Raw genomic sequence first — 23674 nt, 5'->3', positions numbered from 1 at the left:
AGAGGAACAAGGGATGGTACTCCCCGTATTTTTTGATCCCCAAAAAGGACAGAGGACTGAGACCCATCCTGGACTTAAGAAACTTGAACAAGTTCCTCAGGAAAGACAAATTCAAGATGGTTACCCTTTCTCAGATCCTTCAGGCCCTTCAACTCCAGGACTGGTTGGTGTCATTGGACCTCCAGGATGCTTATTTTCATGTGCCGATTCATCTCAAACACAGAAAATACCTGAGGTTCGTAGTTGGCGACTCACACCATCAGTTTCGAGTCCTGCTATTCGGGTTAACCTCCGCCCGAGGGTCTTCACCAAGTTAATAGTAGTGGTGGCAGCGCACCTCAGGAGAGGGTGGATTCATGTCTACCCCTACCTGGACGATTGGTTGATCAGAGCGCGTTCTGAATTTCAAGAAGTCTCAAATGACACCTTCCCAACAGGTTCAGTACATAGGAGCTGTACTAGACACATCCTTGGGAAAGAGCTTGCCTCCCAAGACGAGGGCTCAAGACATTCTTCAGATGGTTTACAAATTCCAAAATGCCCAAAATCTCCAGGCTTATGACTTTTTAAGGTTGCTCGGCCTCATGGCATCCTGCATCTTTCTGGTGTCAAAGGCACGCTTGAGGATGAGATCCCTTCAATGGGCCCTAAAGACTCAGTGGTCCCAGTTCTCGGGTCAAATGACGGATCTTCTTCAGATTCCGAACAAGGTCAGACAAGACCTTCTATGGTGGACCTGTACAGAGAACATCCTAAAAGGAGAACCTTTTTGGCAACCATGGCCGGAGAGCACAGTAGTGACGGATGCCTCACTCCTGCGGTGGGGAGCTCATGCCAACGATTTGACAATCAACGGTTGTGGGTCTCCATCGGAGTCCAAACTACATATTAACCTTTTAGAGCTGAGGGCAATCAGACTAGCGCTGAAGGCCTTCCTGCCAGGGGAAAGAATGTCCTGATAATGACGGACAACACAGTGGCCATGCACTACCTAAACAAAAGAGGAGGTGTGGGGTCACTACCCCTGTGCATTGAGGCAATGCAGCTCTGTTATTGGGCAATTCAGGAGGGAATCTCTTTAACAGCAATTCATCGAGCCGGGGAAGAGAATATGACGGCAGATGCTCTGAGCAGGCAGAGCACGGTGTCCCACGAATGGGAACTGGCTCAGGAAGTCATTCAAGAGATCTTCGCCCTTTGGGGAACCCCTCAGGTAGACCTATTTGCAACCAGTACCAACCGAAAATGCGAAAGGTATTGCTCAAGGGAATTTCCCCTGAGAGGAGCCCTGGGGGACGCGTTTGTGGTGGATTGGAATTTCCCACTATTGTACGCGTTCCCTGCAATTCCCGTCATTCCTCAAGTCATCAGGAGGCTGAGACGCTTCGGGAACCGCATGATCCTAATTGCCCCGGATTGGGCCAGGAGAACGTGGTATCCGGACCTTCTAGATATGTCCATCTGTCCTCCAGTACGTCTTCCTCAGAGAGAACCGTCTCTCTCAAATGGAAGGTGAGGTTCTCCACCCAGAGGTCAGAACACTCAACCTTCATGCTTGGTATCTGAAAGGGTGAGATACAGGGATTGGAATCTTCCAGATGATGTTATGGAGGTGTTGCTTTCGGCAAGAAGGCCAGCAACAAAGTCTGTATACAATTGCCGTTGGAAAAAGTTTTGCAACTGGTGCAGGGAAAAGAATGTCGATCCTTTTCTATGTTCTATTCCGGAAGTACTATCTTTCCTTCTGACCCTAGCACATAGAGGTCTGAATATCGGAACAATAAAAGGTTACCTTGCAGCGCTTTCCATTTTCAAGCGCTCATCGGAAGAATGCTCCTACTTCAAAATTCCTTTGATAACACAATTCTTAAAAGGTCTCACTAATGTGTTTCCTCCTCACCCATTTCAAGTACCGATTTGGGATCTAAATTTAGTCCTAAAATTCTTAATGTGTGCCCCTTTTGAGCCTATGCACACGTGTCCATTAAGATTACTAACATGGAAAACTACCTATTTGGTTGCTCTAACATCGGCAAGAAGAGTGAGCGAATTGCAGGCACTGTCTTCTGGGCCACCCTATACTGTGTTCCATAAGGACAGGGTTGTATTGAGGGTTAAACCATCATTTTAACCAAAAGTAATATCTGATTTTCATTTAAGTTAGAAAATTGTTTTACCCTCATTCTATCCTCCACCTCATCCTTCTAAGGAGGAAGAAAGATTACACACATTGGATCCAAAAAGAGCTTTAAGCTTTTACATCTCTAGACTTTCTAGGCTTAGAGTGGACAACCAGTTGTTTATAGGCTACACAGGAAGGAAACTGGGTCAATCAGTAACAAAAAAGACAATTTCACGCTTGATTGTACTTTGCATTTCAGAATGCTACAGACTGGCACAAAAAGACCCACCAGAAGGGTTGAGGGCTCATTCCACCAGAGGCATCGCCTCTTCCACGGTCCTTCAAAGAGGTGTCCCAATAAGGTCCATTTGCGAAGCAGCAACTTGGTCTTCACTTCACACCTTCTCAAAATTCTATAGCCTGGATGCTTCCTAGTATAGGGAGCTGACTTTTGGAAAAGCAGTGCTTTATTCCGCCATCTAAAAGCATTAAAAAAAATAATAATTATCTGACGCCTCCTCCAGAGAAAGTAACAAAATACTGCTTTGGGAGTCTATCTAAGATGAGGAATACGTTGGAGGACACAATCCACTCGAAGAACAAGTTACTTACCAACTGGTAACGTTCTTTCGATTGGATGTTCCTCCAACGTATTCCTCATCGCCCTCCTAACCTACCCCTCTGTAGATTTTTCCGGATTATTGCCATCTCAAATCTCGCAAGGCTGATACCTGTCTGCCGGCACAATCTACACAGTACAAGATCACAGGCAAAAAAAGGGGGAAAAAAGAACTGAGGCCAACGGGCGCCGCACGTGCTACTTATACACCCGATGAAGTCACCCTCGACAGAGGCCTTCGAGGGACCATCGACTCGACGACATCGACGCACGGCGCCCTCTGCCGAAAAAATTTCCGAAGAGCAGCAAAGCTGGATGGAATACATCTAAGATGAGGAATACGTTGGAGGAACATCCAATCGAAAGAACATTACCAGTTGGTAAGTGACTTGTTCTTCTATAGCACCACATGGCCTGGTGAGTCAAAAGTAACTTTTGGTTCCTGTTGTGTGATGCTAACCAGGTGCTACTAAGATACACACACAAGCTAAATCGCTCCCAGGGATTTTGAACCATGCATAGCACATCAGAATTGTTTGCAAACCATCTAAATAAGCTTGTTTAATTTGTTTCTTGTGAGACAAGAACATGTGAATTTTGTGTCCTGCAGTTGGGGAAAATGAGGCTGTCCATCCCATGCCGTGCAGTCACCTGCACGCATTTGCAGTGCTTTGATGCTGCACTTTATTTACAAATGAATGAAAAGAAACCCACGTGGATCTGCCCTGTGTGTGACAAAAAGGCTGTGTATGAAAGTCTCATCTTAGATGGGTGAGTAAAAAGACGCTTTTTTGGCTTTATTCTAGTGACTATATTTGTTTTATTCTATATAAATGTATTTTCTAAGTATGTGTTAAGTCTATTCCTTTTAAAAATAAAATTGTTCTACTTGTACACAGCTTTCTTTCAAAGGAGTCCAAAAGAAAATGATTTATTTTATAAGTAACTTGTATTTTATGATGCATCAGATTGATTAAATTTGTGAATGCAAATTTTATGCAACAGAAATCCAGAAGGTTATTTTAATATGAGATGTTTGTCAAATGCACAGGGATGACTGACTTTTCCTTTTTTAATGGTTTCTAAAAAAGGGACTGAAAACAAAACTAAGACCATTGATTGATAAGTCTGTGACCCTCATTACAAGTTTGCCGGTCTGGAAAAAAGCGCTGGTAACAACGGTTGGCCAATTTCCAGGTCACACAGGATTTCCGAGCCATACCAGCTCTTATGGCCCTGAATTTACCCAATGGAAGAGTGCCACGTTACTCCCAGGAATATAATTTACAGTATAAAAGACATGTGAGGATCTTGCATAAGCTCTAGGTGTTTTTGTTTCACTTTATCAGTTCGGATCAGTCAGTCCTCACATGTCTTTTATGCTGTAAATTATATTCCAGGGAGTAACGTGGCACTCTTCCATTGGGTAAATTCAGGGCCATAAGAGCTGGTATGGCTCTGAAATCCTATGTGACCTGGAAATTGGCTAATGAGAGGGAATCCCTGTCATTGTCCAGGTGCCTATGTGCTGGTAGCAGGGCCCTCAGTGCGTTCCTCCCCCTAATCACAGGAGCACCGCGCTGAGAGTCCTCACCCAGTCTTCACCTGATAGCCGTGGCCAAGCCTTGGTGAATCCCCTGACCCCACCCCCCCTTTCCCTCCTTTACCTTTTTGAGGCGAGGGCAGACCCTTACCTGATGCAATTGTTCAGGCTGCTCCTGGCAGATGCGTGCCAGCCTCTCCCCCTGACCGCCACTTACTTGCACCTTACTGTGCCCAGCTGGAATCTAAGTCCCGCAACTCCCTCTTCTTTAGGTTGTATGTGGTTGCTGGGACCTAGCTAGTTCCCAGCAACCACTCCAGGCAGATTGCCTTTTTAAATGTTTATTTTTGTATTTTGTGTCCCCCTTCATCCCCAAGACAAGATATCATATATTTTTTTACCACGCCCTTGGGCCGTACCTGGAGTTATGGGCCTGTAAACCTTGTTATGCAGCCTTGCTATGCCCAGGCTACTAACTCTGTCTTCAGCGCCCACACCTCCGGGTATGGCACTTGGGCTGGGTCTATAAAGCTTAATTAATGAAATACCTAGAAACTCTCACTACCAACTCCACCTCACCAAAGCTTTAGTCCTAGCTAACCTTGATTATCATAATGACATTACCAATGTTTGACGAAAAGCCAATGATACATCAACTACAAATTCAGAACCTCAGACCCCGGGACCCCATTTACCCAGGCCTGATTCCACTACACTGGCTAGCAACAGAATCCAGGATTTTTTTCAAAAAGCTTTGTATGGTCTATCAACATTTATTCTGCATTTGTCCAAAATATCTATCTCCTTCCCATAGGTCTTATCTACCACAAATAATGCTCAGATGACAGGTGAACATATAAACATATAATCTGGATTGAGTCCTTCCTGAGTGACAGAACCATGAGGGTCTTCTCGCCCTCAGCGGCAGCAGACCCTATCCCCATCACATGCGGTGTTCCCCAAGGATCTTGTGTTTCCCCTACCCTGTACAACATATTCACCAAGCCCCTCTTTGATGATCTTGATTCTCTTGGTATCACCTACACTAACTATACAGATGATACTCAGATTCTCCTCCCACTTTCCGGGGATTACGAAGAGGATTTGGCCTTGGTGAATAGGGTGTATCTCATCATCCAGGCATGGATGACTATTCATGGTTTATGCCTGAATGATAAAAAAAACGGAACTCATCATACTGTGCACTTATGCTAACATAAAAAAACTAGGACCGAATTATTCATCATTCATCATCAATGGTAATCTTATTAGGGTGGCCAAAGAGGTGAAAACACTTGGGTTCTACATTGACTCCACCTTATCTTTTACTAAACAAGTTAACACCTTGGCCTCAGCCACAGCCTACACATGTAAAATGATTAGAACGGGCAAACCCTTTCTATCAGATGATAATTGCATTACCCGAGCCAGAGCCTTGATTTTATCTAGGCTCGACTACTGCAATGCACCAAATGTTGGCGCCAACAAATCCATCACCCAAAAAATCCAGATCCTTCAAAACAATGCTCTTAGAGCGGCAGTAGGTGTGTCTAAAAGGTCTCACATCTCTGCCATACGGAGCCAAAACAATTGGCTTTCCACTCTCAACAAAATCAACTTAAGAATAGCCTCCTTGACACATAAGGCATTGAACAATGTTGCCCCCAGTTACCTTGTAAACAGAGTCCAAAGAAAAATCTCCAATAGACCCACCAGACTTACCAATGCCAACTGCATTAACATTCAACGATTTAGACTAACCAAGATCGGGGGGGGAACAGCTTCCAGGTCAAGGCGGCTCAACTTTGGAACTCCCTACCACACCATCTCAGGGCGGATCAATCCTACCCCAGGTTCAGACTCAGTTATATCAACTGGCTCAAAGCAAATGATAACTAATTAAGAACATACCCTTGTATATTTTTCTTCTTTGTATATTTGCCATTTCTGCCTATTTTTGTATAGCACACCTATGTACCCAGTTATGCCTATTCCATGCACTACTATGTAATTATATTCTCTGTGTATAACTATGTAACCTGTTAATTAAGCTTTGCATTGTCTGTACTGCTTGCGCCCTGATACCCCCGGGTCTGGTGCACATCATATAAATGAATAAACTAAACTAAAGTATAGTGCTAAATACGCTCTGATGACAAGTGGACATATATTGCTAAATACAAATTAGGGTTCTTTTGTTTTGATTCATCAGCAATGATAGGCCCCAATCTCTGGAATAATCCAAAAGTCCTAAAGCAGGAAAATATGTATTTATTTATTTAGCTTAAAGTGTGGATCTAGCTCGAGAGCAGCAGAGCTTTGTACCAGAGTGTGGGTAGCTTGCATTTGGACTGGCGTCTTTCAACAGTAACGCTGTACTGTGAGGTCTGTGCTTGGTATGTGCATCCATTGGAATTAATCCTTGGTCAGATATGTTGAAATACTTCAAGTTCAAGAAAATTCTTGAGACCTTAATCTACTCGATAGCTATCCCTGAGAAGTGTGACAGAGAAGGATGAAAAGCACCAAAATCTGACTGACCTCCTCAAGAAAGATGATGCAGCAAGATGCTGATAAGCTTTTAGAAATCCTTTATAACTAAAATGCAGAATCTGCTGCCTCCCTGCAAAATAGAGTTGAGTGAACTGGTTTCAGGAAGGTACAAGCCCACCAGCATCTATCTGGTCAAAGAAATAATGTGTCTCTACATACCCTATCCTAGCATATGTAGATATGGAATGTACTACACTGAGCTGTGGATTTATGCCCCTCTAAGCGTTTTCTTTTTTTTTTTTGCATTGAAAAGGTCGACCGTCTTTAGCCATTTTGCTAAAGTTGAATCTGGGTGTTTTGCAATGCTGCTGTTTCACCCACCAGCCCCCCCCCCCCAAACCCTCAGTGGGTTCCCATCTGACTGGATTCAGGCACAGCTGGGCGGCACCTACCACTCTTCTGTGTGCTCCCTCATGCCTGACCCTCCCATACCGCTCCTGCGCTCTTGGCTGTGCATCACACTTTCTCTCCCCTTCCTCCCCTACTATGCTCCCTGCACCCCATATGGTGCTTTCCCTCTCTCCCATCTTCTCTAACTGCTACTCTATCTCCTACCCTATCCCTTTTACTAAGTCTGGGAGGATGAAGTTCAAGAGGGACATCCTGGTATCCAGCCCAGGCCTCTCTATCACTGATACCTACACCAGTGCTTCCTCTAGACAGACTCTTAACAACATCCTCTTTGTCGTTCCCTCTCCAGACTTATGAACCCCTCATATGGTCTCTGTTCTCTCTGCTTTATCCTCCTCTCCCATTAATGGTGGCACTTGGTGGGACAACCTCCTGCCCCACTTCCACTCCTCCAAGACCATCATTAATGTCTATCTGAATGGCACAGTCTTGGTCTTGGCTCCTCAGCCCAATCTCCTCCTTTTCGATAGACGCTTCCCACGTCTTATCAACTTCCTTCTCCTGCTACTCTTACCTACACCTCTCTGGCTCCTCCGCCACCATATTTTGCCACCTCTCTGGCACCCTCTTCTTCCTCTCTGAATACTCTGCCTTCTTCTTCCGCCTCTGCGCACTCTTGGGCCCTTCTAACCCCTCGACAGGGCGTACCTCATGCATGTACCCCTCCACAGAATTTATTTTAAAATTTGTTTATTGGCATTTTTAGTAATATCCCTTACAAGTTTTGCAAAACGCGTCTTGTGCATAATCTTTTACAGTGCTTTTCGGTTTAGCCTTAACATTATAACAAACAACAAATAACGGGTAACAGTAACTGTCTCCTTGCCATGTCCGTGTGTTTCCGCTTCTTTCGTTTCAGGGAGGAGGGGATGTAGGGGAGTTGGGTAGCATACTCAGGGAGGGTGCAGGGGGGACACCTTCCCAGGACCATCCTCATTTCCAGTCACACGTCTGGGCTTGCCCTTTCTTGTCTTGTGGGCGGGTTCGTTTCGGGTCATGGGTTCATGGGGGCTTGTCGTCCGAGGGGAGGAACATATGCCTAGTGAGTTCTTTCCATGCCTCGAGAGCTCTGCTGGACTCATCCGTAGATCTAGTGACACTTTCAACCCAGGCCTTGGTCTCGGCCGACACCCATCGCTCTGCTTCACTATGCCATGCTTTGTATTGCGGACCTGCGGGTCTCTTCCAGGACATGGCTATGGTTCTTTTGGCCAGGATGCACGCTATGTCCATGAGTCTGACTGTGTGTTTCAGTTTGGCTAGCCTAGGATAGGTTCCGAGTAGGCATTCCTCAGGTGCCCATTTGTAGTTGGTCATGCCTGCTTTCTCACATGTCTGTTTTACCCTTTCCCACAGTGTCCTGGACTTGGGGCATTCCCACATCATGTGGATTAGATCCGCTTCCTCCCTCATGCACCAGGTGCAGTGTGACTGCGATTGTTTGTTAAATTTGGCTATTCGTTTCGGGGTTAGGTAGGTTCGGTGCAGCACATTAATTTGTATTTGTCTGAATCTATGATTCCTGGACACCTCCTTGGGGAATGCAAGTGCCCTATTCCATTCCCCCTCTGTCATTTCTCTGCCTACGTCTGTTTCCCATTTACCTTTCATTTCCGCGCTCCGGGGGTTGGGTATGTCGCTCAAGTGTCTATATATTTGAGATATTGGTCTGCTGCCCTCCCCCATATTATATAACAGCGTGAGTAGTGGTTCCGGATCCGGTTCCTCCGGCCACGCTTCCCATTTGCTTCGTGCTGTGGAGCGGACCTTCTGGTACCAGAGGAACTGGCCCGTGTGGATGCCCTCCCTTTCCTGTAATATGGCGAATTCTTTAAAGGTGCCCTCTTCATAAAGATCTCCCCAGGTGTAAACCCCTCCGCTTTCCCACAATCTAATTTGTTTTAGATCAGTGACCGTTGTGTACAGGTCTGCGAGTAGGGGTATTTCAGGTGCGTAAGCGTTCTGTGTGCGGGTGAGTGTCCTTGTTCTGCGCCAGATCTCCCTCCCCAAGGTGACTATGTGGGGTGCCGTACCTAGCAGTTTCGTGGGTACCCAGACCAGTTCCTTCAGGGTGAATGGGAGGATCATGGTCTGTAGCAGGGGTGCTTCATCTGTGGGCTCATCGGATAACCATTTGAGTACAAAGCTAAGCTGTGCTGCTAGGTAGTACTTTTCTAGGTTTGGGAGTTGGATGCCACCTTGTGTGTATGGCAGGGTCAGTGTCGACAGCGCTATCTTATGTCTGTTTTCCCCCCAGATGAACTCTCTTATTAGCATCTCGAGCAGCCGGAAGAGGGGTTTATTAATATAGTAGTGTACATTCTGGAACCCATATAGGAATCGCGGTAAAACAATCATCTTAATTATGGATGCCCTTCCCATCATAGACAAGGGGAGTCTCGACCAAAAGTTCATGGATCTGCGCAGGGCCGGGATCGCTGCTTTTGTGTTATGTTCGTGCATCAGTGCTGGGGTGTGCATTATTTGGATTCCTAGGTATCGGAATGTGGTGGTTTGCCATCTTATCCCTACCTCCGGGAGTGTTTCTACGTCCTCATTTTTTAGGGCCGCTAGTGGGAACAAGCAGGATTTTGTCTTACTAAATTGGATCCCAGAGACTCTGGAATAGTTGTCCAGGACTTCTAGTATGGTTGGCACGTTGATGTGTGGGTCCCTGACATATATAAGAACGTCATCTGCATAAAGCGAAATGATGTGGTCCACCCCTCCCAGTCTTATGCCGGCATCAAAAAACTGTTTCCGGAAATAAATAGCTATGGGTTCCAGCCCCAATACGTACAACATTGGGGATAATGGGCAGCCTTGTCTAGTCCCTCTTTGTATGTTCCAGGCGTCTGACACATGTTTCCCTGACTTTACTCTTGCGCTTGGTTTGGTGTATAGTATCTCGACCCATCTGATAAATCCGGGTCCGAAGCCAAATTCCTTGAGTACCGCCACAAGCCACTCCCAGTAAATGGAGTCGAAAGCTTTTATGGCATCGAGGGATAGTAATGCACTGGGGCTCTCGTCTTCACTAGTTTGCGCTATAATGTGTTGAGGCCTGCGCAGGTTCATTGACGTATTGCGCCCTGGTATAAAACCATTCTGATCGGGATGTATTATGTCGCCTATTATTTTAGATAGGCGCTTGGCCAGTATGGTGGTTAGAATTTTTACATCATAATTTAGCATTGCCAGCGGGCGATATGAGTCGCACAGGTCTGCCGGTTTGTTTGGCTTCAGGATCGGGACCACAAGTGTTTCTCTCATGCTTTCTGGTAATATCCCCCTCTCATATGCCTCTTGGTATACTTTATGTAGCAGGGGTGTGAGGGAGGATTCATAGGCTTTATAAAACTCTGAGGGCAGCCCATCAGTGCCAGGTGCCTTACACGTGGCTAGGGACCTAATTGCTTCGGTTATGTCCTCAGGTGTTATTTCTGTATCTAGTGCCATGGCCTGTTCAGTTGACATTCTATTGAGTCCAATCTCATCCAGCGTGCCCATGATCAGTTCCTGAGGGACCTCCTCCGCGTGTGAGTATAGGCATGTATAGTATTCTTTGAAGACTTCGTTGACGCCCTGCTGCGTGTGATGTATGTTCCCTGCTTCGTCTCGCAGTGATGTGGTGGGGTGTCTGGGGTGTTCCCTGCTGCATAGCCAGGCCAGTAGCCTGCCCGGTCTATCCGCTTCCGTATGTGATCTGTTCGTTTTGGCCGTGTGGTCAAACTTTTCTAGTCTGTGCCACGCTGTTTCATTCTCCCCCCTTAGCCTTCGAAGTTCTGGTTCCCTTTCCCGGGTGTCTATGGGGGCCGCTTCCAGTTCTCCGATCTCCCTTTCTAGTTGGTCTAAGTCCTTCCTGAGCAGTTTCCTGATTCCACCAGCCTTTGCAATGGTCTCCCCCCTTATCACCGTTTTTAGGGCATCCCACACCGTGCTACTGTGTTCCACGCTTCCCACGTTGATTTCTATGTAACTATCTATGGATTCTTGCAGTTCTTCTCTGAAGGCAGGGTCTTTAAGAGCCTCTGCCGGCATTTTCCACATGGGAATTGGGGGTCTGGGACCTTTGTGGTTCCATGTTACTAGGAGCGGGGAGTGGTCAGAGATGGTCCTTCCTAGGTACTGCGCTCCCTCCACCTGAGGTAAGTGTTCCCTGCCGATGAGGATGTGATCTAACCTCGTGTATAGGTTGTGCGGGGATGAATAGTATGAGTATCCTCTTACGGCTGGGTGCATTTCTCGCCATATGTCTGCCAGGTCCAGTCTATCTATCATTGCAGTCAGAGCGGTTGTTGCTGCTGACGGGCCTTTCGGGAGGGGGATGGATCTATCTAGGTTTGGGTCGCATATGCATTTGAGGTCGCCCCCCCAGATAAACAGACCGTCTCTGCGCTGTGCAATTTTGGGGTATAGCGAGTTCAAGTGGGCCGGTATGTTGCTATTAGGAAAGTAGGAGTTCAGGATGCACACCTCCGTCTGCTCTATGTGTCCCCATAGCATTACATATCTGCCTTCCGGGTCTATTTCTGATTTGGTCAAGCGGAAGGGGAGCTGTGGGTGTATCCAGGTATATACTCCCCTAGCATATTTGGAATAAGCTGTGCCGAATCCCTGCCCTCCCCAGTGTGTTTGGAGTTTGGCCATTGATTCCGCGGAGCAGTGGGTCTCCTGTAAGAGTGCTATCATCACCCCCTTCCTGTGCAGGTAGGTCTTGACTCTGTTTCTGCGGATGTATGTCCCCAGGCCCCTCACGTTCCATGTCAGTATTTTAATTGCCGTAGTGGTCATGGTGGTCTAAAGTGGGTATGGTAATCATTCTGCTTCATCCTCTTAAATGCCCGTGGTTGCGGGTCTGTTGTGGGAGGTTCCCTCCCTGTGTGGGCCAAGGCGCTGGTTTCCCTTTCCCTTCGGTCGGCCCCTCCTCCCCCTCTCTTCTTTCCCTTTGGAGACTTACCAACAGTAGTAACGTTCATTCTGGTGAATGTGAACAGTAAACAGTGGAACTTTGAACTGCCCCCAGCAGTTGCTTCCAACTTGCAGCGCTCAGGGGCTCCCGAGCCTTCTGGGCCTTTCCAGGCCTCCCGGTGCGGGTGTTGTGTCGGCGGTATGCCTACACGTGCCTTGAGGGGGTGTGTTGATGTCTTGTCGTGTAGGTTGGTGTGCTCCTGCCCTTTGTTGCTTCTTTGATGCTGTAGTTTGTCGTGCCGGTCTTTGGTTTGTCCATCAACCTGTTATCGGTCTTTCCCACCCGGTTCTACGGGCGTTCAACGTCCTGCGGTTCCTCTTGCCATTCCTTCCTTGCCGTCTGCAAGGTTGTTGTGTTCAAGCCACATATTTGCCGCCTCCGGGGTGTCCAGGAAGACCGCTTTACCTTTGTGTATCACTTTAAGGCGCGATGGGTACATCAGCATATACTTCAAGTTGAGCTCACGTAGTCTTGCTTTCACCGGGATAAAGGAATTTCTCGTGCGTTGTACAGTGGGGGTGTAGTCCGGGTACACCACTATTTTGGCATCTTGTCTCCTAATTTCCCCTCCTTCTCTGGAGAATCTTAGTATAGTCTCTCTGTCTCTAAAGTTTAGGACTTTGGCAATCATTGGGCGTGGATGTGAGCCCGGCGGAGGTCTTTTTTGTAGGGACCTGTGGGCTCGCTCTATAGAGAATCCCTGGGACAGATTGCCGGCGCCGATTTCCTGTTGCAGCATCGTCTCTATAAATTCGGTTGGGTCCGGGCCTTCCATGCCCTCCGGGACTCCGAGGATTCGGACGTTGTTGCGGCGGGCCCTTCCCTCCGCATCCTCCGACCTTGCCTCCAGCCTTGCCACCTTCAGCTCGAGGTCCTGTACCCTGGATTTGAGTTCCGTTGTGTTGTCTACGTTGTCCTGTAGTGTGGCTTCCACCGAGGTCACGGGCATCTTGTCTGATCAATTGTATGTCCGTTTTGACCTCATCGATTCTGGTTTCGAGCGATGTTCGTAGCGCTGTTATTGCCTGTAGTAGCTGCATGTTTGTTGGGTCTCCCTCTTGGGTCGTTTGCGCTGCTGCTGCCCCTGTTTCTTGTTGCCGCTTGGGCATAACTGTTGTAAAGGAGTCCATTGTTGCTGCTTTCGATTTTCCTTTGGGAGGTGACATCCCCCGCTCTCGGGTACCCGGTCCTGCACTCCTCCTCAGGACTCGCTCGCTTGTTCTCAGACCGTGGGGTCAGTGGCTTTCTTCGTTGGAGTCCACGGCGGCGCAGCCCCTCCAGGCAGTCTTATTCTCCTGCGCCGCTGGCGCCGGGCCTCCAGCGGCCCCTATTGTTTGGTAGTTGTGCAGTCGCGGCGACTCCTGGGCGCTCAGTTGTCGTTGTGCCTTACGCTCCGCAGCGTCTCTTTTCCTGGACCTCTATTAGTCCGGATTGCAGGGTGTCCTCGCCTATCCTTGGGCTGTTCAGGCTGTTTTATGTGGAGGGGTGTAGGGCGTTAGTGCTTTTCGGGTGTCGCCTTCCTGCTTGCAGCAGGGACCTCGCGCTGCTCACCCCGTTCTCGTGGTGTGTTGATGCGGTGCTTCCAGGGGGCTGTGTCTGAGGTCGGGGGTCAGCTCCCCCTCCCAGCGCTGCAGGACTTATGGTGCTGTGCTGTCTGTCCCCCCCGTAGGCAGGAGGTGGGGAGATGTCGCGTGCTTGTTTCAGGTCACCCGGACCGGGTCGCCGCGGACCGAATCATCCGCCGAGGATGTACGCCGCCGCCGGGCTCCAGGTAGGGTCTCAATGTCTCCGGAGTGCTCGATGTGCCGCTCCGGGGGCCCACAACAGCCCAGGCCCCCAGTCCCCGCCCGCTCCCCCTCGCCACTCAGCAGTGGGGCACCCCCGGCGCCCGTCGGGGGTCGGAGGCGGTCCGGGTCTCCCAAGTCAGGTCACCGCGGACCGAAATGTCCGCCGAGGATGGAGGTAGGGCCCCCGACGCCCCTAGGAGCACACCGCAGCCCAGGTCCTCTGTTCCAGCCCGCTCCCCCCCACCGCTCGATGGCGGTGTTTCCCGGTCACCGTACGATGGTCTCCGCGCGTGGGGTGGGGGGCCTCAGGTGTCTGGGGGCTCCGCTTTCTCCGGGGGCGCGGGCGCCGCCTCCCACAGTTCTCAGCCGCCTCTCACCTCGAAACTCCAGGCGAGGCCGCCATCTTTGATTCCGGGGGGTTCGGGCGCGGAGGTCGCGTTAGTGCGCTGCCGGTTTCCGTTTTGTCCAGATATCACCCGCGGGCAATGCAGGATCGCTTGGGGCAGCTGGGCATATGTTTGTATGCCTCGGCAGGTCAGGCTGAGTGTATTTTCGGAGGATCTACTTCAGGATCGGGGCAGGAGCTCAGGGCAAGCACGTCTTTAGTCCATGGACTTAGGCCACGCCCCGTACCCCTCCACAGAAGTCTTTCAAATGTGGCAATAAGCTCCACGTCGCTACTCTCAACTCTCGCTCTGCTGTCAAACACGCCTCTGACATCTGCCAACTCCTCGAAGAACTTGATCTGGATGTCCTCGGTCTCACCGAGACATGGTTCATGGCCAGATATGTCACAAGTTTTGACACTCTCCTCCCTGAGGGCTACTAGATCCTCTCCGAACCCAGGACCAACCGTCCAGGAGGTGGAGTAGCCCTGATCTTCCCGGAGTTGTTCCCTGCTTCTGTCATTCCTACACAGGCCTACTCCTCCTTTGAATGCCTGGTCTGCAGGCTTTCTATCTCTCCTGGCCGCTTTCTTACTGTGGCCACCATCTACAGGCCACCTGGCCTGGTCGCCCTTGTCCTCTCCGAGTGGGACGACCTCTCCTCCTCCATCTTTGCCTCTGCCTCTCATCTTCTCCTCAGAGACTCAACATCCACTTGGATGCTTCTACCCCCTCCTGTGTGCTCTTTTGCAATCTCTGCATATCTCTCTCTCTCTCTCTCTCTCTCTCTCTCTCTCTCTCTCTCTCTCTCTCTCTATGTCTCTCTCTATCTCTCTCTTCTCCCCCCCCCCCCTGGACCAACACACTGCCCGGCCCACCCTGTTTTTTTTTTATCTCGTCAGACATCCCCCTCTCCAACCCTCTCTCCTTGACTGACCACGTTCTTCTCTCCTCTCACCTGTCGCTCTCTGTCCCCCAGGTAAAGCCAACCCCAGCACTGCCACCCACCTTCTCGATCATCTGGCCCATGAAGCGTGTCAGTGGAGGCTTTTGCTGGTACTTTCTCTCCTCCTCCTGAGGCTGACTCACACTCTGAAACAGCCCTCTCCAACTTGCATCTCTCAATCTCTAACACTCTTGATGTCCTTGCCCCTGTCATAAGGATCCGTCTGAAGCCCACATCCAAGTGCACCTCTTGGTATGATTCCGACCTTGCCACCCTTAAACGCAAGTGTAAGGTGACTGAGAGGAAGTGGAGGGCATCAGGCTCATCCTCCGACAAACTGGCCTCTAATAACTCGCCAAACTTTTCAAAATTCACAAGAGCTGGCCAATCCTGCTGCAGTCTCCACCTCTCCTGTTCCTTCCCAGGCCCTTTGCTCGGCACTGGCTTTTCACTTCACCACTAATATTCAGGACATCCTGTCCACTCTCTCCTCTTCCTCCCCCTCTACCACACTTGGTCTCTCTCCGGCCATTTCTCCTCCTCCTTTCTCCTCTTTCCCCTTGTTCACTCACAACAATGTTTCTAGACAAGTCCGATCTATGAAAGTTTCCTCAAAGCAGGTGCTCCCCTGCTCCTCCAGAACCATCAAGGACCACATCGACAACCGATTTCTGCAATCACCCTTTTGCCACTGAAATCTTCCCTTCGCCCCTAAAGGACTTCCCCTCCTCAAGAAGCTCTCTGCCGGACCTTCCTCTCTGGCAAATTACCACCCAATCTTTATCACTCCTTTCCTGGGCAAACTCCTGGAAAACCTGGCCATCTTCCATCTTACTCTCCATACTGAATCTGTTGGTTGTCTCCATGACCACCAGTCTTGCGTTAGAAGCACAGAAACTGCTCTCCTGAACACCTGTGAAGACATGCTCTCTAATCTCGATGCTAACCTTCCCTCTGTCCTCTTTCGATATGGTCAACCACGCCATCCTAATCAGTCATCTCCATGACAACTTGGGCATCATGAGTCAGGCCCGAGCCTGGTTGACCTCCTTTCTATCCGATCAACCTTCCCAGGTCCAACAAGGGTCCTTTTTCTCTACCACCTCTCTCTACCTGTGGTGTTCCCCCCCCCCCCCCAGGGCTCTAACCTCTCACCCTGGCCCTTGAACCATTACTTGGCACTTTTGGCACACCTCATCTCTACCTTCTTTTCTAACTTTCAGTGTTGTACGGATGACACTCAGCTCTCCTTCAGGCTCCCATCAGCGTCCTCTGCTCTCTCGCTCATACCGGATTGTCCATCTGCAATTCAGGAATGGTGTGCCCCCAACGATCTCTGCCTTAATGCCACTAAGACTGATATCCTTCTCACTGGGACCCCTGCTCCCGCCTTCCCTCTTTCACTCTTCCGCCCACCCTGGGCCCTCTACCCTTACTCTCCTATGCGGCAAAGAACCATGGAGTCCACCCTCAACTTCTCTTCTCACATCTTTGACATCTCTAAGAAGTCACACTACCAGCTGCACCTCCTCAGAGGTATTCTTCCTTTTTCTCACTTTCCCCGAGAGGCTCACTGTCCCCAGAGCCCTGGTGCTCTCTAGGCTAGACTACTGCAACAGCCTCTTTCTAAATCTACCTGCCTCTACTCTTCACCCTTTGCAACTAATGCAGAACAGGCGTGCCAGACTTGTCCTTGGCCTTAAGCCCAGGGATGGTATCTCTCCAGCCCGGACATCTCTCCACTGGCTCCCGGTGGCTGCAAGGATCAGGTTCAAGACACTCTGCATCATCCACAAGGCTTACTGGGGCCGGGGACCACACTACATCCAACTCTCCCTTCCTAAGCATCTTCCTTCTCGAGCTCTCCGCTCATCCACCTCCAGCTCTCCGAAGGTTAGATGCTTCTCTAGGCAGAGATTGGGGGGTAGATCTCTGTCCTCGGCTGGGGCTTCCCTCTGGAACAACCTCCCTGCCTCTCTCAAACTTGAGCAGGACCACCTAAGGTTCCGGAACCAACTCAAGACATTTCTCTTCGCTTCCGCTTTCTCTCCCTCTCTTCCCTGCTGATGCTCCTGTCTGCTGTGCTAACTGGTGACCTGGCCACCCACTGAATAAGATGGGCATCAGGCTCCTGCACAACCAGTAGACCCTTGCACAGCGTCCGGGCCTCACACCCACTTAGGGACTGTATCTGCAACCGTACAGTCCCCTGCATCCCTGGACTTACTTGAGCCACCCCCTGGAAGCACTTAACAGTGTTTTTGCCACTGCACTCTCCCCCCCCCCCTCACCCACTCTCCCTGGCACTTCTCCTCTTCCCTCCCCCTCGCACTTGCACAATCTGAATGACACAAGGCCTTGTAAGATTGTTTGTTTTGTCCTCCCTCTGTCTACCCTTCCTTGTCTTGTCGCGCCTAGAAACACTTGTGTACAGGTGCCTTATAAATTACTTATCATATCATATCCCCCAGCAATCCTCCCCCTTCAATTTTCTGATTGGTGCTTTGAAGTGACTGTGTTGCAATGTACTGCCAATTAAAACAATAATAAAATACAAATACAAATTAAAAAAATAAAATGTGATCTTTTCGCATACTGAAATGAGCAGATCCAAAATCAATGAATGTACAAATGCATCTATCCTCACAATTAATACTTTAATCTATTTTACAGCCATGTCTTCTCTTAAATATCTGAAGATTCATTGTATGTGTATTTGTGTCCTGTGATGAATCAAAGGTATTTGTCTCTTCTCCCCAAAGGGGAGCCACCCCCTTTGAGATTAGTGAGATGAGCCTGCTCTGCAAGACCCTCCGTAGAGGTCTGGGCAAGTGGCACCACACTGTGACTCTCTCTCTTAGGGGACACGTTCTCATGGTCCCATGAGAAATCCCTAGACCAAGCACCATTTCGGCCAATATATGACTGCCTGCTTTGAAGAATGTGTCCTCCTTGCTTTTGGCTGCAGGCAGTGCTGTAGCGAACCAGTCATCAAAAGGAAAAGAAGATGTCTCTTTAAGAAGAGACTTGTATTTAACTGGGACAAGTGGATTATGAGGAGAGAGAGTATATGCTGCGCAGGCGGAGTCCCCGGTCATAAGTGCGCCTTGGAGAGGCAGAGCAGAAGCAAGTCGAGGAGCCCTCAAATTTCGGAAAGGTGAAGAATGCCAAATTGAGACGCAAGAGGGTCGACGAGGCCAACAACGGGGAAGCCGAAGGAGAAGAAGAATCCTGTGCAAGGTGTATCGTGGTGGACGAGATGCCCGGCTAATGATGCCGAAACCATCATAACCGGGAGCACTAGCAGCTCCCTACCACCAGCGTACTTAGCAGCAGCCTGCAAAGAAGGGAACACCGGCGAGCCCAAAGACCGCAAAGCAGACAACAAAATCGATTACCCGAGCGAGTGCCGAGTGCTGCAAATCACTCAGGCATACACAAATGTACCGGGGAGAAGCGCAAGGCTGCCGGGGCAATGATGTATGAGTAGAGAAACTCACCCCAGTCATGAGGACGATATACGTACAATAAACCAGCCTAGCTGGAGTTGTGAGAAGCCAATAAAGAACATAACAACTCTGTAAGCGAAGTAAAGCGACTGAAAACGAATAACCTGGGAAGAAGGGGAAAGGCCCCATGAGTACAGGGTGGAAGGGTGCAGAGAACACGCCACAAAAATGTGTAATATGTTGTGTGAGATAAGACTGTCAAGTAAACAGCATAAGAGAAGTAATACACCATTACAGATAACCCAGGAGAAAGGGGAGACTAAAAGTGGATAATGTCATATCAAACCTAGTAGCTGTTGAATTTGAAGACTGTGAGAGATATACAACCAAAGACAAGAAGGTGAGCGTGTGTCTCAAGGAAAGTGGTCATAAGTTGATCACTAAAGAGATTACACAATTCAGGAATGTTTTGGAAGAGCTACAAGAACTCATAAATGAGATACCGAGGGAATATCCAAGAAGATTGTTTTAAAAACATCATTTTGTCCTATTTTGAGCTCTTCATATTAGTGGTAGGGTCAGGTAGAGTTTGTTTTGGATTGAGGATATTTGATTTGGACTTCCTGATAACATGCAAGCACCTTTAGTTATTTAGATAGGCAGGGTAATCCTTTTATCAATATATAGTTATAGTTAATGTTATCTTCCAATATAACAAAGTATTACTCCTTAGATTTTAGTTGTTCCAACTTTCCCCGTATTGACATCTCATATATGGAGACCTGTGCAAGTTCTATCAGTTACATTCTTCACTGGTTTTTATATGCTTGTGGCAATGCTTGTTCCAGTTTTCCCCAATTGACATCTCATATATGGAGACGTGTAAATTCTGTGTTTCTATATTACTTGGATGATATTCAGTCAGGTCTGATTCAGGCATAGAGTAGGTTGTACACAGTCTTTCTAAATAACTATCACTATGTTCATGATACTTGAATTATCCTAGGTTGTTAATAATTTACATTTCATTCTGGATAATGGGAACAGGTTGGTTTGGCATTAATGTTACTTTTTTACAGAAGGAAAAGTTCCCAATCCATCATGGGGAAAATGGTGCTGAGAGCGGATTGGTCAAAGAGTGCTCTCCAAGACTTTACAGGCATTCTAAACTGCCTTTATTGTCCAAGTTCAAGCAGGAGGGTCCTGTGTGAGTGAAGTTACAGGTATAGGCCCAAGAGCAGAGTTTAACAGGAATACAGGAGAAGAAACATTTGAATTTAAGACTCACAGTGAATTCAGAACTGCGTTTAAAATGTTCTATTAGGTATTTAGTTAGGTTTGTAGGTTTTAGAAACTGTTTATTGGATTTCTTCGTTCCATTCCTCAGTTGAAAAGGAATCCTTTGAAGTAATGTGACGAGTACTGTAAATCCAGCATGCGTGATCAGACGTTCTTTTCTCTGGTATTGAAAAGTCTAAAACTCAGCTCGCATGAACAAACGTTCATTCCTCTGAAAAAGATATTTGGCAGTGTTTGTTATATGTGTGTAGTTTGCGCATAAGAAGTCTGCTACTGAACTTCAGAAGCAAGGTTCTGATAATCTAGTCAATATTGTTTCCAGTCGATGCGCTGAGTGCCAGCTTAGAGAGCAACGTCTCCACGTTCAATTAATGCCTGACGGAGAGTAGCATTTTCTGGCTGATCACTCCTGTGCGCAGCTGTAGGGGAGTAGCGTCTTCCCATTACGCGCATGTGTCAAGGAGCAGTGTCATTCAATTGAAATAATCTGAGAACCCTGGGCGGAGGTTAAGCATTTGAGTGCGCGTCAGCAGAGAAGTTACATCTCTACTATTACACGCATGCGGCAAGGTGCAGTGGCTTTTTGTTCTTTTATTTATAGTTGATTAAAGACTTTAGTACAGTGTGTACAGTGAGCAACGTTTAGAGCAGTGGCTCTTGTGTTTTCAATTAGTCAAAAGGCTCTAAGTAAACATCAAATTTAGCATACAAGATAAAACAAACCATAAGAAATACTTATTCAGCAAGATTATTCTATTGGGTACAAAGGTTTAAGTTTCCTGGAAGCTCCGTAGAAGTATTGAAACTTTAATTTACCAAGGAAAACTCTAACATTTCTTCAGTTAAGTTCAGAAGTGTCTAAAAAGATTTAAGTACTCAAGTCAAGGTTTGTGTGAAGATTCTGTTAGCAGTCATAACTACATTCTGATTTGAAAATCCTCCCAGCTTTCTGAGGAGTACAGGTATAGATTTTAATGAGGTAATAGTGCTGGGAGAATCAGGGATTTAGAGTGAATTTTAACCTGCTTGTATTCTTTATTTTTCTTTCCCTCTGCAGATTTCCGCATAGCCATGAAATGAGTCAGTTGTTTGTTATTTTATCCACTTCCCCTTCCCGTGAGTGAGGATGTTTGGTTTTCAACTGTTAATGCAAACAGTTGTTGATCAGACGTCTTGAGCGGTTTGTGAGGTGCGACAGCTCCCACGAGCAAGAACATTTCCTGACCGGACATGTTCAAAACTATTTTCCAGTTATTTGTACGCCAGTCAGTACGCCCCAGGGCTCCCAATACTGCAGACCCTTTTTCAGTTCTCCTGTCGGCTTCTCACTCACCCACCGGTTCAACTGTTGATCTTCAATGCGACTGCGTCCCTGACAGCCTCTCCACTGCTGCTGGCTCTCCATCGGTCCTCTGTTGTGCTTCTCCCGCTCTCTCGCCTTTCCGGTAGGAAGTGCCTGCCTCCTTCAGCACAGTCTGCTCTCGGGTGTCTGCCTTCGGTTCTGATTCCTGCTTCTCCTGCTCTGCATCTCTCTCCTCCACCTTCACTTTTAACTTGAATAAGGTACACCATTTTGGGGAGGGGCACTGCTGAGAAGCCTGTAAAATGGATACGCTTCTTTAGACCTCTGTTCCTGCCTGGAAGTATCCAGCCTATTTGAGAATACGCCTGATCGATTGCCTGGGAGAAAGTAGACCGGGAGCTGGTAAATACCTGCGGCACACTTTGACAGACCCTGAAGGTTGTAGGTGACTCTGTATGGTAGTATCAGACTCCCTTTCAGCATACTGTTGAGTGGGCCTACGGCTGGGGGAGGAGATACGCTGGTGACCGATGCTGGGATAGAAGTGCTGCTGCCTGGGGCTTAACTGGCCCCTGTACTGCCCGGTGATCGGAGCTGCATGTAAAGCAACTTGAGAGGTATCAATTGCTAGTGCTTCGCAGGAGCCGCACTCCGTGCCCTGTAGGAGCTGCGGCCGGGGATTGGACCGTTCCTCAGGAGTGCCCCGAAGGGAGGAAGTGGTCGAGCAGCTCGCTTTAACCCTGTGCTTGGAGCCCGGTGAGTGTACTATCCTTATGCTGCTGGCACTTGGTCTGTTGCTGGCTGGGCACTCGGCGGCCCAATTCACATCTAAAACTACATCTGTGCAGGATATGTCCTGTTAAATCTGAGTGGATGCACATCAGCTTGTTGCCCTGTTTACCTACTACTCTGCTTCATAGCTCATGGATCCCTGCTGCACAGCTGATTTCTTTTAATGGACTCCAAAAGGAATTTGCAGTAGGCCTGCAGCGAGTGGGGGGAGAAGTATGAAGTAAGGACGGCAGAAAGCGGGTCAGGCTGTCACTGGCTACCAGCACTGGGAGGTGGTTGCTACAGCTCCAGGGGGCAGCGGTGCAGGAGTCTTTCATTATCGGCCAGTCAACCAGTGGAGTGCTAACAGCAGTCTGAGGACTATAGTGCAGGCAAGCTGGTTACTATAACAAAATGCATCACGCAGCTCACACCTGGCTGACGCTGAATACGGCTGCAAAGCCATTGTTGTCTGGAGGAGAGCAGTGGATGTGGAACTCTTGGGGTGGTACTGGGTGGCGGGGTTGATCATGCTGCTCAGTCAGTGAGTACCTTGCTATGCAACTCTTCATGAATTTCATACGTTTGGGCGGCAGGAGTGGGGCGCTGCCCCTTTCCACCATGACAAAAGGTGGAAGCCATCAGAAGAAGCAGAGTAGCTTGGAGGTGTTTACGCACCAGCCCAGCAGACCTCGAGCCAATCCGCCTTCCGAGTTGGGCGAGCAAGTGGGGCATGGAGAGCAAGAAACCCCAAACCTCAATCAGCTCATGGAAAGTATGCAGTCTGGCTTTGCTGCCATGATGGATAAGCTGGATGGCTTTCCCACCAATATCAGTACCCTTAACAGGAAGATGGAATGAGTATGCTCCAAGGAAATGGAAGCTGAGACGTGCATCGGAGTGGCGCAGGATGATAGCAGGATCCTCAAAACCCATGTGGCTGGGATGGCCAGAGATTTAAAAAGAGCCCAGGCCAAATATGATGTGTTGGAATCCAGGTCTAGGAGGAACAACATCCGTATTGTGGGAGTCCCGGAGGGCTTTGGTCAGGGCCCCATGGAAGAGGCGGTTGAGGCTCTGCTCAGAGATGTGCTTGGACAAGAGGCCAAATCATCAACATTTGTTATTGAATGAGCACATAGAACATTGTTGCTGAGACCAAGACCGGGTGCTCTGCCCAGAACCATCATTGTGAGACTCCTGAACTACCTTGATAGATACACCGTTCTGAGACTGGCAAGAGAAATATGTCCATTGCTATATTAGGACACCACAATGCACATTTACCCATTTTTACTACAGCCCTGCAACCGGAGCACAGATTCTTCTTGGGTGCCAAAAGGCTGCCTAGGAAAAGGGCTGTTCCATATGCAATGCTTTTTCCGGCGCAGCTACGGATACAACACAGGGGAAAAGTCCTCTTTTTAACGATACCAAAGGCGGCAGCGGCATTCATTGAGGCCAATATACCCATTCCGGTCCCGCAGAATGCGAACAATGAATCAGAGATGGC

General features: G+C 48.5%; 1 protein-coding gene across 5 annotated transcripts in view; it reads left to right on the top strand.

Annotated features, from left to right (window-relative positions):
• PIAS2 (protein inhibitor of activated STAT 2) overlaps nt 1–23674 on the top strand; it is a 940364-nt gene that overhangs the window by 620956 nt on the left and 295734 nt on the right. For all 5 annotated transcript variants that reach the window (XM_069626926.1, XM_069626927.1, XM_069626930.1 and 2 more), the window contains one exon: nt 3352–3512. In XM_069626926.1, the coding sequence (XP_069483027.1) occupies nt 3352–3512 (161 nt within the window). The remainder of the gene's footprint in view (nt 1–3351; nt 3513–23674) is intronic.

This window comes from Ambystoma mexicanum, chromosome 6p, assembly GCF_040938575.1.
Source record: "Ambystoma mexicanum isolate Mex_15411 chromosome 6p, UKY_AmexF1_1, whole genome shotgun sequence".
Taxonomy (NCBI): Eukaryota; Metazoa; Chordata; class Amphibia; order Caudata; family Ambystomatidae; genus Ambystoma; species Ambystoma mexicanum.
Note: the sequence above shows the minus strand (reverse complement) of the source record. Positions and strands in the feature narration are given on the sequence as shown.